The sequence below is a fragment of the Lethenteron reissneri genome, chromosome 15 (assembly GCF_015708825.2).
Source record: "Lethenteron reissneri isolate LAM-NWPU_2019-01 chromosome 15, ASM1570882v1, whole genome shotgun sequence".
Taxonomy (NCBI): Eukaryota; Metazoa; Chordata; class Hyperoartia; order Petromyzontiformes; family Petromyzontidae; genus Lethenteron; species Lethenteron reissneri.
Genome location: NC_083793.1, coordinates 13,345,955 through 13,364,493, shown reverse-complemented (window position 1 = coordinate 13,364,493; position 18,539 = coordinate 13,345,955). Strand labels below are relative to the sequence as shown.

Genomic DNA, 18,539 nt, shown 5'->3' with positions numbered 1-18,539 from the left:
GCTTGGGTCTCGAACGCGGCGTTCATTCCGGACGTCCATGCTGTTCCACCGTTCGCCGGCGATCTTCCAGATCTGTGCGAGAGCCACAGCCCCGATCGATCATAGGTTTATCCACGTACTCGATAGCAGCGATTTCTCAACCCCTTTCATTGCAACGGGACACTTTCGAGCTCGCTCGATCTTCACGGCGGACCGAACCAAAGAGTCGGTCCTGCTAATTAGCACAACTTTGTGGCGGCACACCGCTCGAGATGCCACGAGGAGGTTGGGGCAGCTCAGAGGTCCTAGCGCCGAGCCGGCGCCACTGACACCGTGGGTTGGAGTGAGGGCTGCAGCCACTGCCTGTGATTGAACGGGTTCTCGAGTTTAACGAGTGGATGGCTTTGGCCCAACTAACAATGACTGCACCCATCAAATGTGTGTATACATTTTAGAATCAGGATTTTTACTTCATTTGGATAAATTCCACCGAAACATGCAATAAACGCCAATGTCGCAGCAGTGCGTTTGAAGGGAGGGAATGGGAGAGGAGGCCATGGGGGTGACGAGGGCCCGTCAGCAGCATAGAGCTGTGGATGAAGAGGAGAGAGTTGTGTGTGAAGGAGGGAGCTGTGTGTGACGGTGAAGGTGGAAACAATTGACTGGAACCCTTCCCTGTCTCCGCATGTTGGCGAGGGTAGCGTTGGCTACACCGTGCAGAACTCTCCGATGTTGCCCCCTGTAATGGGGGATTAGCCGTGAACATTCGTGTGTCCCCCTCTTGAAAGCCTTTTTGGGAACGTGTATTTCTCGTTTTCTTCCATGCAAGAGAGTTGCGAGGTCATATTCGTCGACGTCAAGGATCGGGCAAACCTGCGTCTCCGAAGCCACTTGCAGCTCTTTAAGCGACCGCTTCGTGCCGCTATTTATTAAGGACCCACCGTCTTGTATTCACGTGGCATGGCGGCTCTTGAAATTAAGATAGATGTTTTTTACTATCATTTACCAAATTAGAAAAATACAACGGCCCGTCCGTGCGGAAAGCGGCGTCATGTCGCGTGTTAAAAATAAATTGCTCGTGAATTCAAAATTGGTTCCACGACTCGTGACGGCCAAACAGCAGCGTGCTGCCACGCCTGGGAATGACCATCAAGGAGGAGTGAGCAACAGGAGCCTTGCGATGCGACCGTGTCAGCCACCACCACGACCACAGACTCTGCGGGACGCGTGTGTACTTTTTATTCGAAACAGAATATGTACAAAACACAGACGAGAGAACACGTTATTTTTGGAAGTGCCGTCTGTAAAAAAAAAACCTATACACCCCCCCCTTAACCCATTTCTGGTGCTGAGCGCACGCAGCCTTCGTGTAACAAAACCCATCATCGTTACCATCGTCGTAATCATCATAATCGATTAAAAAAAACAACCCCCTATCCCACCCAAGCTCCTACAGCTAAACGATACCACGCCCTCGAAACGTTTTGCGTCGACGGTATAAAACCCACCTCCCTGCCCCGCGCGTTTCATAATCATTGAGGGCGAGAGCGATCGTGGTGTAAAAGAAGAGGCGCTTGGAGAACACGAGAGACGCACACACGGACGGACAACACGAGACGACACGAGAGCGGCGACGGGCTACGGCGACGATCACAGCGCTGAGATGACGGACGACGATGCCGCCACGAACACACGTGTACAGAGCGACACAGCCACACGCGCCCGTGCGCATACACGGCCACGCGTGGCCACGTGTGGAGGGGGGCGGGGCGGAGGTGGTGGAGGGGCGATACCGAGAGCCTAAACCTCCGTGGTCATCACCTCGATAGTCATCTCATTGAAGGCCACCTCTGATCATCTGTGGTCACCTCCACGGTCATCATTTCGATAGCCATCTTGATGATCATGTCTATGATCATCTCCATTATCTTCACGGTCATTTCGAGGGCCATCTCCATGATCTCCATGGTCATTTTCATGATCTCCATTGTCAACTCCATGAATATATCGATGGTAATTTCCATGATCATCTCGATGATCATCTCCATTATCATATCTATGATCGTCTCCATTATGATGTCGATGATCATCTCAATTATGATTATCTCCATTATCATGTCTCCATCATCATCTCCATGGTCATTTCCATTTTCACATCGATTATCATCTCCATGGTCATCTCGATGGTCATCTCCATGGTCATCTTGATGGTCATCTTCATGATCATCTCCATGATCATATCGATGGTCATCTCGATGGTCATCTCCATGCTTATCTCCATGAACATCTCGATGGTCATCTACATGATCATCTCCATGATCATTTCGATGGTGATCTCGATCGTCATCTCCATGGTCATCTCCATGATGATATCGATGGTCATCTCCATGATATCGATGATCATCTCCATGGTCATCTCGATGGTCATCTCCATGGTCATCTCGATGGTCATCTCCATGTCAATCTCCATAATCATCTCCACGATCATCTCGATGGTCATCTCCATGGTCATCTCCATGATCATCTCGATGGTCATCTCCATGGTCATCTCCATGATCATCTCGATGGTCATCTCCATGATCATCTCCATGATCATCTCGATGGTCATCTCGATCGTCATCTCCATGGTCATCTCTATGATCATCTCGATGGTCATCTCCATGATCATATCGATGATCATCTCGATGGTCATCTCCATGATCATCTCCATGATCAGCTCAATGGTCATCTCAATGGTCATCTCGATGGTCATCTCGAGCATAAGCGAAACGTCCTACTCTGAAATGGTAATTTTCGTGGTTTGACGCTTGAACACACCGGTGGGCTAAAGCAGTGAACTATTAGTCTTTTATGAACGGGACACTTTCTTAGTGATTGGCCGTGGGGGGTGGTGGAGGGTTAGAACACATTAATAAAGAAGGCGATGTAAAGGCAATAAGGTTGTTTGTTATTAATGTTTGGCAAAGCGTACGTGTTACAAAATGACTGACTTTACTTATTAACCAGGCTACAGTGTACATGATAGACTGGCAGTACAAGCACCGAGCTTAATAAGCAGGCTACAGTGTACATGATAGAGTGGCAGTACGCTCACCCAGCTGAATGACAATGAGTACAGTGAAGATGTGAAGAATCGATTATTGGTGCGTGGGGTTTAAACATAATGATACATTTGTTTTCCAATCCTAAATGGTAATTGTAGTGTTGTAACGCTTGAACACACCGGTGGCGTAAAGCAGTGAACTATGATTGGTTCATCAACGGGACACTTTAGTACTGATTGGGCCGTGTGGGGTGGTTGGAGTGTTACAGCACGTGAATAAAGAAGGCGATCTAAACAGAATTACGGTGTTTATGAATAATGTTAGCGAAAGCCTAAGTGTTAGCAATCTACTAACTTAATAAAAGAACCAGGCTACAGGCAACATTATAGACTGGCAGTACACCCACTGTGCTTCATAAGCAGGTTACAGTCAGCATTATAGACTGTTAGTACACTGAGGCAGCTTAATAAGCAGGCTACAGTCTACATTATATACTCGCAGTGCACTGACGCAATGTAATAATGAGGCAACAGTGCACGTTATATACTGGCAGTCCGCTCATCCAGCTTAATGACTATTTGCACAGTAAACTTTAAAATAATTTATTTTTTGAGCGTGGGGTTAAAAAGTAATTAGACAGTAGTTTTGTCATTGGTATGTAATGTTTAAAAGATTTTGTAAGATTTAAAATGTATTGTCCGGCCGGGCAACGCTGGGTATATGGACTTTATACGACAAAGTCGTCGCTTGACACGGGTGGGGTGTGGAGGCGTAGTACTGCGCAGAGCCTCCGGCGTCGGCAAAATAGCCTGGCAGGCATGCGGCTGTGTCGGGGTGGTCTGTCCACGTGGGGCTCCCGCGCCCCCCTGTCAGACACCAACATGGACTCGTCCATCGCTGGTCCCACCTCCCCCACGGAAAATCATCGAAGTCAACGTACAGTAGGACAGTCCACACAAGCGGCATCAACAACAGCAGCAGCAGCAGCCGTCACCATTCGCCACTAAGTGGCGGTGACGTCCCCGCGGCGTTGGTGCCAGGCTAGGTGCACTCTTAGGCCACGCGAAGTGTCGAAGGCTCGCTGACAGGAGGTCACGGGGCAGAACCCTGCAGGTGCCATGGGGTTGACCGACTCGAGATGGCTGCAGACGCCACCAGCTGTGCCAACTCGCCGCGTTTTAGCCGCCCGCCTCTCCGCTCGTTGTTGTGAGCGTCCCTCACGAGCCTCCTCCTCCACAGAGGCCGATCTTGACACCGCCGGTACCGCTCATCGGCAAGTCCACTCAGCTCCACATCCTCCAACCAGGTACCTTTGTAGACCCGCAGTGATGCCCCATGCCGTGTTGGCAGTCCACTGCTGGATGAAGGCTTCGGGTCGCCACGGTGGCTAGGAGATGTTAACTACCTCGCCCGGTGTGCAGGAGGTCGTGGGTTCGACCCCGACGCCTGCTGCTGCTGCTGCTGCTCTAGATGTGGAGTCTGCGGTGTCTCTCTCCACGTGGTCGCGTGGATTTCTCTCCCGGTGCTGCGGTGTTCCCATCCACATTTAGAGTCGACGTGTTGAGAATATTTGGTGCTCTAAATGTCCACGCGAGAAGCCACTTTGTTGAGCTATCATCTGTGGCCAGGTCGCTTCTTATAAAAGCGCTATGGAGCTCAGCGGGACTTACGTGGTTAAAATTAAAAATATAAAAAAAATTAATCCGTAAAAACAAAGTTTTTCAATATAAATCCTTTATATGCGTGGCGGCTTGAGTCTTCTCGTCCTCTGGCTTGAGATGGCTGCCACCTAGCCATCTCGTGGTTGAAATAAAATAACAGTAAAAATAACAGCACCACCATTCCACGTACACAACATCTGCCGTGATCCTGACTGCAGTGCTCTCCTCGATATGGTCGATGAAAGTGAACTACGTGACGGCCGCTACGTTAAAAGGTACCACCTTGATGAGTCTGCGACTATTCCATCCAGAGTTATTGTCAAAAAACCACAAACATCCCAGAATCCTCTTCGTTTGGGGTCCAAATGTTGTCGCTTATTATATCCCATAAGAAACGTCGCATCGAATCAATGTAATTGAATTCTACTCGCCTGGACGAGCGGAATTGAATGGTGAAACTGGTTTTGCTGTGCTGTGTTAAATCAGATATTTGCATGACTGCATGTGTATTATTTTGAGAATAGCAAAAAACCGTCATCCCCATATTACATAGTGTTTTATTGGTCGCTCGTCTATTTCACTTCCCACAGCTTAACCACTCATATATTTTGATGCCGCTCGACGAGGCGAGTAGTACGAGTACCCCCTTGATGAGTCTGCGACTATTCCATCCAGAGTTATTGTCAAAAAACCACAAACATCCCAGAATCCTCTTCGTTTGGGGTCCAAATGTTGTCGCTTATTATATCCCATAAGAAACGTCGCATCGAATCAATGTAATTGAATTCTACTCGCCTGGACGAGCGGAATTGAATGGTGAAACTGGTTTTGCTGTGCTGTGTTAAATCAGATATTTGCATGACTGCATGTGTATTATTTTGAGAATAGCAAAAAACCGTCATCCCCATATTACATAGTGTTTTATTGGTCGCTCGTCTATTTCACTTCCCACAGCTTAACCACTCATATATTTTGATGCCGCTCGACGAGGCGAGTAGTACGAGTACCCCCTTGATGAGGTCTGCGACTATTCCATCCAGAGTTATTGTCAAAAAACCACAAACATCCCAGAATCCTCTTCGTTTGGGGTCCAAATGTTGTCGCTTATTATATCCCATAAGAAACGTCGCATCGAATCAATGTAATTGAATTCTACTCGCCTGGACGAGCGGAATTGAATGGTGAAACTGGTTTTGCTGTGCTGTGTTAAATCAGATATTTGCATGACTGCATGTGTATTATTTTGAGAATAGCAAAAAACCGTCATCCCCATATTACATAGTGTTTTATTGGTCGCTCGTCTATTTCACTTCCCACAGCTTAACCACTCATATATTTTGATGCCGCTCGACGAGGCGAGTAGTACGAGTACCCCCTTGATGAGTCTGCGACTATTCCTTCTAGAGGTATTGCCAAAAAACCACAAACATCCCAGAATCCTCTCCGTTTGGGGTCCAAATGTTGTCGCTTATTATATCCCATAAGAAACGTCGCATCGAATCAATGTAATTGAATTCTACTCGCCTGGACGAGCGGAATTGAATGGTGAAACTGGTTTTGCTGTGCTGTGTTAAATCAGATATTTGCATGACTGCATGTGTATTATTTTGAGAATAGCAAAAAACCGTCATTTCCATATTACATAGTGTTTTATTGGTCGCTCGTCTATTTCACTTCCCACAGCTTAACCACTCATATATTTTGATGCCGCTCGACGAGGCGAGTAGTACGAGTACCACTTTGATGGGTCTGCGACTATTCCTTCTATAGCAGGGGTCTCAAACTCAAATTACCTGGGGGCCGCTGGAGGCAGTATCTGGGTGAGGCTGGGCCGCATCAGGTATTCCACAAAAAAAACTTTGCTAAAAAAATCAAACTTCTCAAATGTCATTACTAACAGTTATTTAACTTCAATGGGTTCTTCTGAACATGAATAGAATATTGAAGAACATGAACGGTTCTCATGAACATGGCTTCTCTTGCCTACTTCTTGCTGCCGGAGACCTGGCAGCGCTTCCTCTCACATAGCTGAGCCACATTTGGCTTGAGGGAGGAAGCAGTTGCGACCCTCAGTATGGCTTGAAGATGATCATCAGTAAGTCTGGACCTGTACTTGGACTTATTGAAGTTCAAGGTGGAGAAGAGCTTTTCACACAAATATGTGCTCCCAAAAAGGCACATGGTCCGCTTGAACATTCGGGAAAGCTCAGGGAAGCTGGGGTTCAATTCTCGCAAAAATTGCCCAAGCTTGTCGTCTTTCCCACTCGCCTCCCTGAACTTGGCTTTGAGGTCAGAGTTGCACTGCAGGTCAATGAGCTCCATTTGAAGCACAGGAGGGGCATCTTGCACATCAAAGGAGAAGGGATCCGCAAACATTTGAAAAGTGGCTCTGTGCGTCTTGAAGTCTGCAAATCTGTGATCAAATTCCTCCTGTAGCCTCAAAATGGCATCAACATACTTCTCACCACTGAATGGTGTGCCTGCATTCAGGAGTGCCTTGCATGCTGGGAAATGGCAAAGGTTTGTCTGAGAGAGCTGGGCTTTCCATAACACAAGTTTTGTGGAGAATGCTCTCACGTTGTCATAGGCAGCACTGACGAGCTGCCCCTGGCCTTGTAACTTCTTGTTCAGTACATTCAGCTCATGCGTGATGTCAACAAGAAAAGCGAAGTCCATGAGCCATTTGGGATCACTTAGCACAGGAACAGCCACCCCATCCTTCTTCCATGAAGGCTTTCACTTCTGCTCTCAACTCAAAAAATCTCTTCAAGACGTTTCCCCTGCTGAGCCAACGTACCTCGGTGAAGTAGAGCACATCCTCATATTCTGACTCCATTTCCTCTAAAAAAGTACGGAACATCCGGTGCTTTAAGCCCCTGGATCTGATTTGGTTGATGCATTTCACAACAACAGACATCACATTGTCAAACTTCAGGCATTTGCTGCAAAGGGCCTGCTGATGGATGATGCAGTGCAGAGCAATGGCCTCCTCCACACCCTCCTCTTCTAGTTTTCTTTGAACAAGTGCCACCAGTCCATTTCTCCTCCCTGTCATTGAATGCGCTCCGTCGGTTGTTATTCCAACAAACTTCTTCCATGGCAAACCGGCATTCACAATGGCATCACACAGCTGGCAAAATATCTCCTGAGCGGTGGTGTGGCCATGCATTGGAATTACTGTGAGCAACTCCTCCATCACTTCAAAATTGTCATCAACACCACGGACATATATTGTGAGCTGGGCAGTGTCAGTGATGTCTGAACTCTCGTCAAGAGCGACTGAGTATGCATTGAAAAATTTGGCTTTCTCACGCAGTTGATCATAAATGTCACTTGACAGGTCAGAAATGCGCTCTGCCACGGTGTTAGCAGAAAGGCTGATGTTGCTAAACTGACCTTTCTTTTCCAGACAGACTATACTTGCAGCCTGTAAGATGCACTTTTTGATAAACTCGCCTCCTGTGAATGGCTTTCCTGCCTTAGCAATCATCTCACTAACCACGTAGCTTACTTCGACTGCTGCATTATTCTCTTTGGTTGCTTTCTTGAAGACATTTTGTTGCCTCAGTAGACATGTTTTAAGATTAGCAACCCAGTTGGCTCTCTCATCTCCCTGGTATTTTGCATACTCCTCAGCATGTCTAGTTGAGTAATGACGTTTGAGGTTGTATTCCTTGTGCACCGCAACTTTTTCTGAACAAATAAGACACGTCGGGGTGCTCATGTGCTCAACAAAGAAATATTGCATCTCCCACTTTTCCTGAAATTGTCTGTGCTCGTCACCAACCTTTCTCTTCACTGCAGGCTTTGAAAAAGACATGATTGGGGCTGTGTGACAAGATATATCTTCATTCCACTTGCTGTCGCTCACGCAATAAAGTTTCAGTCAATTGTTTAGCCAACCAGCGACGCACGGAGACGTAATTTCCGCAAATTCACGTTATTTCCACTTTTTCCGCCTTTGCTCAAGATGCCACTTTATTAATCACTGACACAAAGACTGATACCGTCACTGCAGTATAGCCTAAATAAGTCCCACTGCATTGTAAGTGGCATGTGTGTGCTGTTTTAAGCGTCGTTTTACAGTGCGTTTCGGGACCTGTGCTCGTTGTACCTGCGCTGTCATATGTACTTAGCGTTCCGGCACCTTGTGATTTACAAATGAAGCACTGGATACATCATGACCTGCCCGAAAGAGAGCGGAAAACTATGAATTTCACCCTCCTGCTCTCCGCACATCCAAAGCCACTCTTTACTCTCCCGGCTCTCTCTCTCACTCACTCTCACACGTACACAAACACACACACGACCCCGCCCCCCATGTCACTCACATGCATGCCGCATTCACTGGACAGGCACACAGTAGGAAACCAGAGCATCATAACATTGTCCCACACAGCAGCTAACAGCGGGGTTGCTACAATATAAAACTCGCGGGCCGCACTAACATTAAACTTTCATATTAAGGTGGGGGCCACAAAATATCGTCCCGAGGGCCGCAATTGGCCCGCGGGTCGCGAGTTTGAGACCCCTGCCTTAGAGCCTAGTCTCACATGGTGTTGGACTAGATGACGCCTTTTGGCGTCAGGAAAGCTGTCTCGGGTGTGGACCAATCAACTTCAAGGACAATGCATACATTATCAGAGTTATGTTTTTTGTTTGCATTATGACTGCAGGTATTGTGGTCTATGCAAACATGACTTCTTGTAAAAAAAAGGTGTCAGTTTTGTTGCCAGATAAAAGGGTAAAAAAACAATTATCATATTTTTCTACTGGCAAATGAGGTTCCAAAGGTATGTACACAACAGAGAGCTAACTGTGTGGTTGCTTTTGGGATTTCACGCTGCCCTTTTTGTTAATGGCCAGCTTTCAGCATTGCAAAATGGCATCGTTTGGCAGTGTTGTGACTCGCACATTTATGTTCTTGCTTGTGCTTGTGGCTGACCGCAGCCTTGATCCCAGCCCTGCAACAACCGTGACCTCAACACAGACTCCACGCCTATCTTCTTGCACGATACCCATAAAGAGGAGATTCTACATCAGGTGAGAACCTGCTCAGTTCCTTTTTCAAACAGCTAACCAAATTAATGACGCAACTAACGTGATATGTTTGCACGTCCCACCAGAATGGCGTGCGCGATGGCAACCCCAGTGCTTGAGCCTAGCAGGGACTTCCCGGCGTGGCTGGAGGCGCAGGGCGTGAACGAGGAGGTGGCCCGGGCCATGGACTCTGAGCTGGGCATCCGGGACTACGGGGTCCTGCGCGCCTGCATCGGGGACGGCCTCGTGCGTGCCGAGCTGCTTTCCACGGCGCGCGACCGCCTGCCCTTCGGCTTCTACGCCGTGCTGCGGCAGGTGGTGAAGGCCCTGCAGGGTGCCGAGCTCCACAACGCTGGGACGTCACCCTGGGACGCTGCGCCATCTCCGGGCGACGTGACGCTGGGAGGCCTGGTGGACGTGCTGCTCACACTTTTCAGCGGCTTGAGCCGAGAGCTACTGGTTTGCGCACAGAGGCTGGGAGACTTTGATGGTGCTGGGGCCAGTGCCGGACGCTCCATTTCGGACAGCAAGGAAATAATTTTTGAGGAAAAAGCAATGGATGATGCAGATGATCAAGATGTCGATGGTAAAAGTGCATTCGGCTCGCAAAGCAATAATATGTTTACGTTTAAAGTTGTACAATGAGATGTATTCACGCGGAGTATGATAAGTGACGTCGCGAAATGACGTCTAATGTAATGACATCGCCTTAGCAGACAAGGCCTTCAGTGCTGGTTGTCACCTATCCTTGTATCAATTTAGTCGATTTTATTATAGATAAGTTCATAATAGCAACACGACATTTGTGCTAAAATTTTGCTCATATTGGATCATCTTCACAGGAGTTATCGTGGCCTTCTGTTATTGGCAGACGATAGAGCAAATGCATTCACGCTAAACTAAACTATTCTTATTTTACCAGCTAAGGCCCACTGAGCTATATGGCTCTTTTTCAGAAGCGACCTGGCCACAAGAGTGATACCTCGACGAAGTGCCTTATCATCACGTGCAATTGTATGGCAGTCAAATACTTGAACGCATGATGTTGATTCTTAATGTTGAGAGAAAAACCAGAGGACCCGGAGAAAAATCCACTTGACCACGGGGAGAACACGCAACATCCAAATATACAGGCGTCTAGGTCGGGATCGAACCCACGACTTGTATACCAGGCGGGGTATTTAACATTTCCCCACGCTTTTCAACCTCATTTGTCAAGTCTATAAAAAAACGTTTTTGAGCCAGATACAACTACCTGCTCTTTTGGCAGAATCATTTCAAACTGATGAAAAAAAACACTTACGTGGTCGTATTTCTGCCAAATATTAGCCAAAGCAAGCATTGAGGCAGTGCTCATCTCTTTTTACAGCACTGATCCAATGGTGAATATTCCATATTCCTATGGCGGGGGCCAGGCTATTATAGAACAACAATTGTTAACTTCCCTACAAAGTCGTACTCATTTTATTGATCCCGGAGGGATGATGACCAAGTCATTCCACCGACCAGGATATAAAATTCCCAAACTCCCGATGGCGATCCGCTTGCTCTACTGCTGAACCACCTGGCCGGAACGCTTACGTCACTGATCATTTTCTTGGTTCTTTCGGTAAAGTCACGTAGAAGGGAAATAATAAAATAATGAGAATAAAACATAATAAAATACAATTCTCACGACGTTTCGGCCACAACACAAGCAGTCGTGAGAATAACATTTTATTATGTTTTATTTTTATTCTTTTATTATTTCCCTTCTACGTGACTTTACCGAAAGAACCAAGAAGATTAATCCCTGCAGTCACGAAAGCTTTAAATCAAAATTCACTGATCTTTGTTCATTTCTCCCCCTCCCCAAATGTTTGTGTGCCTTGCTCTTTGGCCTACACAGAAAATGATGGGCACACCCGGGCCTCATCAGAGGCAGGAGACTGCAGCCCAAACCCGTCGCTGCACATGATCAAAACCGAGGCAAGCTGCGCTGGTGAGTACTTTAAGACGAATAAAAGTGTACACTGTCCCATCCTATCTGTCGCCCCCTGTGATTGGCTGATTTGAGGAGACGAGGGTTTTAGTAACATGATGTGATTATGAAAAAATGACAAGGTTTGATAGAATAGCAAACTAAGACGAGGAAAAATCTTGAAGATGGAACAAACAGTTTTAGAAATGATCGTTGAATGCAGACTCCAGTGGTAGAACGCATTACAAAACCTTCAGAGGCGTGCACTCATCAGCGCGGTGAAGTATGGTTGGTTGAAGGACCCCTGTGACGGAGCACGGCGTGTGGAGGCCCTCTTCCAGCAATGGCTTGACAAAAATGGCTGTACATGTGTACACATGTGGTCATGTGCCGCCCAGGATAGAAACAGACACGTGCACGTGCGGAGGACCACGTGTACGTGCAAGTGTAATTCATCCTCAATAATGTTGAACGATTGCTGTTAATTTTTTTAAATTTACATTTTATGCATTTTTTTATTATGGTAAGCGCACAAGCCCGATAAAACGTGTCGATGATTTCTGCGGAGGGGTACAGAAAAACCAAGGGTGGCGGGGGAGGGGGACTTTTGGCACTTGAACATGTATAGGTGTGGGGAAGGAATGCTCGCTACCCCACCCTAACGGGGGGGGGGGGGGAATGGGAGCTTATGTTTATGGGGGGGGGGAAGATGAGCCGGGAGGAAGTAACCAACATTCTAGGGGGAGATCGGGTATAGTGGGAGGGGACTTGGAAATGGACCATGCTATAAATCATATAACATACATGCGGCTTTATGTGTTGGGGTGACAACCTCTCCTCTTCTGGGTCTGTGTTATCTCAACTGACGAAAGGATAAAAGTGGGGGTGGCGGGGGGGGGAGGGCAGTTCATTTACATTTTCTCTGATTGCTCTTTCCATCTTCTGTTGTTTTGTTCACGTTTACACACGATCGTTCACTTGATCTACGTAAAGTCTTCTGTAATTATCCGCCATCGCAGCCCAAGCTTCGGGCTGGGCACCTGTGAGAAAGAACTTCCCCTGGCTCATCCTGAGATGCAGCAGTGCCATTTTTAAATGTCTGCGTTAATCCACACGTCCGTTGTCTTCTGCCATTCAGACGGTGATCATCAGAGTCCCACGTCGGACCAGAGAGACTCCAGCCCCAGCCAGACGCCGCCCAGGATAGAAAGAGACGCGTGCGGAGGTAAAGATGAGTTGAAAATAAACAAATGTCTTACCGCGTGGAGATGTGACGATGCAAGCATTCATCGATTAATGTTGATTCTCACGCAGATACGTGCACTCAATTGTTTGTGTGGGAATGTTTTTTGCTTTTCGTATACGGCGAAATGTCCCGTGGTTAAAATTGTCTCCAATTATATTCGTGCCTTTGTTTCTCCAATCCAGTGCCATTATCACATTGCAACAGGTACTCATTTAAGGCCAAATCAACCTGGGTGGAGGGTCCCAGGACCGTTTCAAGAATCCTTAGATACTGATTTTCGCCATGGCTGGCAATCAAATCCATGTCGCCAGATTGGTATTGCAGTGCGCTAACCACTACGCCACTGCTCCCCCTCAAGACAAAGACAGACGCGCATGCCTAATGGACAAGTACTGCCCTTTTGTCAATCCGCTGCTGAATGAAGATAACCCCACGTTGGTCAGATCATGGGGGTTATTTGAACATACTTCATTGTTCCTGGTCAGTGCGGGTGGGTGAAGGAATTGATTTTGCCCTGTCGTGGCCATAAAATAAAACATATCCACAATATGACGTCTAAAGTGACTTCTCTGATTATTTTTCCCAAGGTAATGTGGGCTTTGTCATCCAACAAGTGACCTCGCTTCAGGAGATGGGACTGGACCTAACGAATGCAACCAATGTTGACTCCTATCCCTGGCTTCAACAGCAGCAGCAGCAACAACAGCAGCAGCTGCCGGTCGACAAAATACAAATTGACACTGGCTGCACGGTCCCGCCCATGTGTGCCGCTTACCTGCCCAAGCCGCTCACTGAAGATCACATTGACAGGCAGGATGAGGCACCGTCCAGGAGCGACACTCTGCCTCCTGCCGCCGCCGCCGCGTACCGCGTGCCGAACTTTAAGCTGGTGCGGCGGCGGCGCATGCTGCCGGTTCCCGTGCCGGCGATTGCGGGCGGTGAAGACAACAAGCCGTTCCGGTGCAGCGTGTGCGCCCAGCGCTTCTCGCAGCGCGGCAACCTCGAGACGCACCTGCGCACGCACACGGGCGAGCGGCCGTACCGCTGCGCGACGTGCGGACAGGCGTTCTCGCAGAGCGCCCACCTTAAGTCGCACCAGCGCACGCACACGGGCGAGAAGCCGTACCGCTGCAGCATGTGCGGGCAGAACTTTTCATACTACTGCAGTCTCAAGCGTCACCAGTACACGCACACGGGCGAGAAGCCCTTCCAGTGCTCGGAGTGCAATCGTGCATTCCTCGACCTGAGCAGCCTCAAAAGCCACCTCAACGTCCACCGACGCTACAAGCTCTCGCAGGGGCGGTGGCGGTGATGCTGGGATAATTGCCGCCGAGTCGAGGGTTGGATATAACACCGTGTGCGAAGCTCAAGCCGTTATCTTGGCTCAAGTAATAACCTTGAACAGAAAGCCTTGACTGAAACATACATAGCGAGTGTTTGTGGGAACCGTAATGCTAATCCTTCACGAATCCCCAGGCTCAAATCTATCTGGCTTGACCACCTGAATGTGAAATTGTAGTTGTTGCTCTGCGAAAGAAGAAGGCAAAACCAAATCCCTAGCCCCTTTCGTAATAAAACCTAGTCCTAATGCAATACAATACGAGCCCTAGCTTAGCAAAGACCTTGCCATAACCAACTTTTTCCTTACCCCGGAATTAATCCAAGGAATCCTTTAATGCTACCCCTAACCCTGACAAAATATTCTATCTCAAGTTTTAAACTCTAGCCACCTCTCTCCGAGCCACAGGCCACACTGTAATGTTTCCAATCATTAATTAATTAAGGCCAGGGTTGACAAACAAGGCATTGCTGTGAATACGGCGCCCGACAGGTGACGGATGAGCTTCACTTTTTGAAAACGCATGCCGTTACGGTGTCTTCGATGGACACCTGGTCTCGGTTTCAAATGACACTTGCGTTTCCCAATGAGCTCTTACTTGGTGAAACAAATCTGTTACTGACCAATGGCAACGAATGACCACCGAATGCCACCTCGGCTACAGGAACCGATGGATGGATGACGGATCGAAGGGATTCATGTGTTTTTACGGGAAGACAGACCAGGCAACACACAGCCGTTATGATAGATAATTGATGCACCGCAACAAGAGTGACAGGCTCATCACCAGTGATGATTTGTATCTGGGGCCAATAAGCCCATCCTTATTAACAACAGTTAACCCCCTGATGTGTCCTTCACTCATAGGCACTCGCGTTCAAGTTCAAGAGGTCATCATGGACAATGCCATTTATGCCATGCCACACCTCGCTGTCATTGCTTTCACTTCGGCCGGATCCTGCATTCCGGCAGATGGACTTAATGTTGAGGGTGTCGTTTTTTCACCTCACCCTCACTCCCCCTGCGTCTCTGCTTCTACAGAAGCAGAGCGAGGAGGAGGTGGGGTGGAACCACGCGGCGGCGTTCCCCATCGCGGCTGTCACCGTGGAACTGTGGCACCGGCACCCAGCCATCGGGGAGCTCCTGTTCGCTGACCTGCTGAGCAAGTGCCCCTACTTGGCCCCTTTCTTCCCTCGTCCCACGCCTGGGCAGAGCCAGGAGGACGCTTTCAGGTGAGGGCACTGGGGACATGGGGTGGGGGGTGGGGGGTGAGGAGTGAGGAGTGAACGGTGAGGGCTATGGGTGCACATGGCGTGTGCGTGATGCCCGTGTCTCCCCCCATCACCCGCAGGATCCTCGGTTACCGCTTCGAGGATGGGACACTAGAGGACGAAGACTTGTTCCTCCAGAGAATGTCGGGCATGGCGCGCCTGTACGCGGCCATCGTCTCTGCACCCGTGTCTCCCTCCAGTGGCGACAAGGTAGCCTCACCTTGCTCCAAGAATCAGACCTCACTCTCTTCGTCACGTACAGTTTGGTTCGCTCTGCTAGGCTACGTGTGACATTGTATGCATGCGATTTGCTTAAATCATAAGCCATTGGCTCCGTGTAGCGCAAGTACGAGAATGGGATTTTAAATTGACGAATCCCTCCCACCCCTACCCCACGCGCGTTGTGTGCGTGATTCGCAGAGCCACCCCCACGGCGTGAGTCACGGCTGGTCCTGGCTCACGCGGGTCCTGGATATGGAGCCCATGGCCAATGTCACCCCCACCGTGCTCTTCGGCTTTCTGGAGGTACGCAGGAGAGCACGCACGAGAGCACACTCGCATGAGCACACAGCTCGCTCACACAGCGCACGCACGAACACACGGCGCACACACACGAGCACACGCACGAGCACACAGCGCACAAGCGTTGTGATAGAGACGAGGCTGCCCTGTGACTTGTTGACGTGCTCCTGGCGTGTGTGAGCAGGTGGCAGGCAGTGCCATGGAGGTTGCATACGGCGATCAGCTCTGGGAGCTGCTCGATGTGTTAAGGAAAGAATACATCCCAAGGTACCTCTCACCCAGTGGCAGAACCTAGTCACCATCTCACCTTCACAGAGCCATTTATATTTGCACGTGTTCCTTGCATTTACGCCTGAAGTCGCGATTTTCTTTCTGTTTTTATGTTGTGGCAATAGACTGAATCACCTCGTCAAGTCGCCAGCTAATATCAAAGTAGCATTGCACTTGGACAAAGAGAAGGGTCCTTACACAGCCGTAACTTTCCCCTGCGGATCATAAACTCTGGCTCTTGGAAGACTCTTCACCAGCCCAGTTTTGCACCCACAGCAATTGGCAGGGAGGCAGTAGCGATGTGATCGACGTGACTGAAGTCAGCTGTCGACAGCAGGCTCCCGTGACAGTGTGTCTCTGAACGAGCTTCAAGCTGTGGTTGGTGATGCTCACCGGTTATGGACTGGAGCCGGGAGTTTGTAAGAATCGATGGATGTGCAACTAAACTCGCTGCGTCTGTTCTTGTCCTGCAGAATCGAGAAGGTGTCCACCCCGCAGCAGATGGGAGCTGTGGTCAGACTGAGGCTGTTCCTCGAGGTACCGGCTTTGACGACACAACTTTGACACATGCATATATTTTCCAGTGTCGTTGTCAAGACTCGCACAGCAATATGTGTAACATTACCTTAAGTCATAACAGCTGCGGAAGTTGACATCACGTAATGATATCTGAAGTCACTCAGGAGCTCCCTTTATCCATACTCGCAGCAATAGCCATCTTATCCTGAGTGGGCACATTGCGAGTTGGTCAGGAGACGTCAGTACAGCAGCGGATTTAACTTAACTATGCGGAGCTGTGTTTATCCAAATATGTTATGGGTTTTCTCCGGAGACTCTGGATTCTTCCCAATCGACAAACTTGCCTTCACGGAATTCGCCAAACATCCCAAAACAGGGCCATCCTGAAGTAGTGTTAACACTCAATGTGGCCGAAGTTACATTCATTCAGGGCATAGTTAGTACCATGTGTGTGGGTGTAATTATTGTCAAAGAATTTGTAAGTACATGTCAATCACATGAATGTTAGAGTTCGAAAATCCAAATTAGATGAAAACCTGAGTTGAACAAAGGTATTTTTCTTTGTGAAGTTATCTGTGACCAGGATAATACCTTTAACTCGCTACACTTGAGACTCCGGTTTAATCACAGGTGGCTGAAACCTCAATTCAAACCCAGGATCTGAGTGGTGCTGGCTTTGCACTCAAACACATAATTAGCCCCATATCCACTTAGTCACTTAATGCAAATTTTTCCGTGTCGGGAAGTTGGGAAACACTTCCCAGAAATAAATTAGTAATTCTCCTTTCATCGTGGCATGCGTACACACAAAGGGAGGGTTAATCGTTAATTGCCTGAATCACCAGGTCTCCCCTTCACACGGGGTTTCGAGTACATCATCAGGGATGTGTGCCAGTCCTACCCCAGGCTTGTGTATAACTCACAAATGACATCATTCCCAACCGCATTACACCAGGGATAGTGGGTGAGGTCATTACAATCATCGACCTCACACCTGAATGGGAGGAGCAGGAGGATGGGTGAAAGGTGATTGGCCAGGAGGGTTGAAGGGGAAAGGCAGGGAAGGGTTGAGGGAAGAGCTCGATGGTGGATCGGGACATTTGCCAGGCAACTCTTCACGCGTGTGCCGGACTGATCAATAAACACACAAATAGAACAACCACGCACGCGTCTAGAACTTCTCTACAAGTTCGGTTTGGGCTGAAAAAGCCTCTGACCGGCGTGCATTGCTTCCTGCACAAGAATCATCAGCTACATTAAAATAACTTTGTAAAATATTCACGTTAACAGCACTCAAGAGACCAGAGCGAGGCATTCTATTGGCACGCTGCCACTGGTTGGCCCTTCAAACCCCACGTGGGGCTGCTGGGCTGCCAGGAGTGTCCACATTAATCCCTGTGTGTGTGTGTTGTGTTTGCCTGCAGGACTGTTTTGTTAATCGGGAGATTCCTTTGCCAAGCGGGCATCTCTCAGAAGAATTTCGGAAGGCTTAACAAGATCACCTTCACACCTGTACATTATGTAAATATATATTTTTGTATGTAAGTAAAACCCTACGTGTTCAACTGTCAATTATTTATTCGTAAATGAAATAAAAATCCTGAAATTGTTACATTTTGTCATGGTTGCTTGTGTAATGTAGGAATTTGGGCGGGCGACGACTTGACGGGTAGCACACTTTTATTAAC

At 48.4% G+C, this 18,539-nt stretch overlaps 2 protein-coding genes across 4 annotated transcripts; both read left to right on the top strand.

The window, feature by feature from the left end:
• The first annotated feature begins 3,945 nt into the window (after positions 1 to 3,945).
• LOC133342740 (zinc finger protein with KRAB and SCAN domains 3-like) lies at positions 3,946 to 15,432 on the top strand. 3 transcript variants are annotated; one of them, XM_061552096.1, is made up of 7 exons: positions 3,946 to 4,329; positions 9,635 to 9,727; positions 9,811 to 10,310; positions 11,613 to 11,705; positions 12,823 to 12,909; positions 13,518 to 14,318; positions 15,311 to 15,432. In XM_061552096.1, exons 1-6 carry the CDS (start codon positions 4,142 to 4,144, stop codon positions 14,240 to 14,242), a joined length of 1,686 nt encoding a protein of 561 aa, XP_061408080.1. In that variant the 5' UTR covers positions 3,946 to 4,141; the 3' UTR covers positions 14,243 to 14,318; positions 15,311 to 15,432. The 3 variants fall into 3 exon arrangements, with proteins under 3 accessions (XP_061408080.1, XP_061408081.1, XP_061408082.1); XM_061552098.1 differs by lacking the exon at positions 3,946 to 4,329 and adding an exon at positions 4,876 to 4,959; XM_061552097.1 differs by lacking the exon at positions 15,311 to 15,432 and having other exon boundaries at positions 13,518 to 15,232.
• On the top strand, positions 15,251 to 18,388 carry LOC133342506 (mRNA export factor GLE1-like). Its single transcript, XM_061551659.1, has 6 exons — positions 15,251 to 15,501; positions 15,621 to 15,750; positions 15,961 to 16,065; positions 16,247 to 16,329; positions 16,806 to 16,869; positions 18,276 to 18,388. The coding sequence occupies exons 1-6, from the start codon at positions 15,251 to 15,253 to the stop codon at positions 18,342 to 18,344; spliced, it is 702 nt and encodes a 233-aa protein (XP_061407643.1). The 3' UTR covers positions 18,345 to 18,388.
• The last annotated feature ends 151 nt before the right edge of the window (positions 18,389 to 18,539 follow it).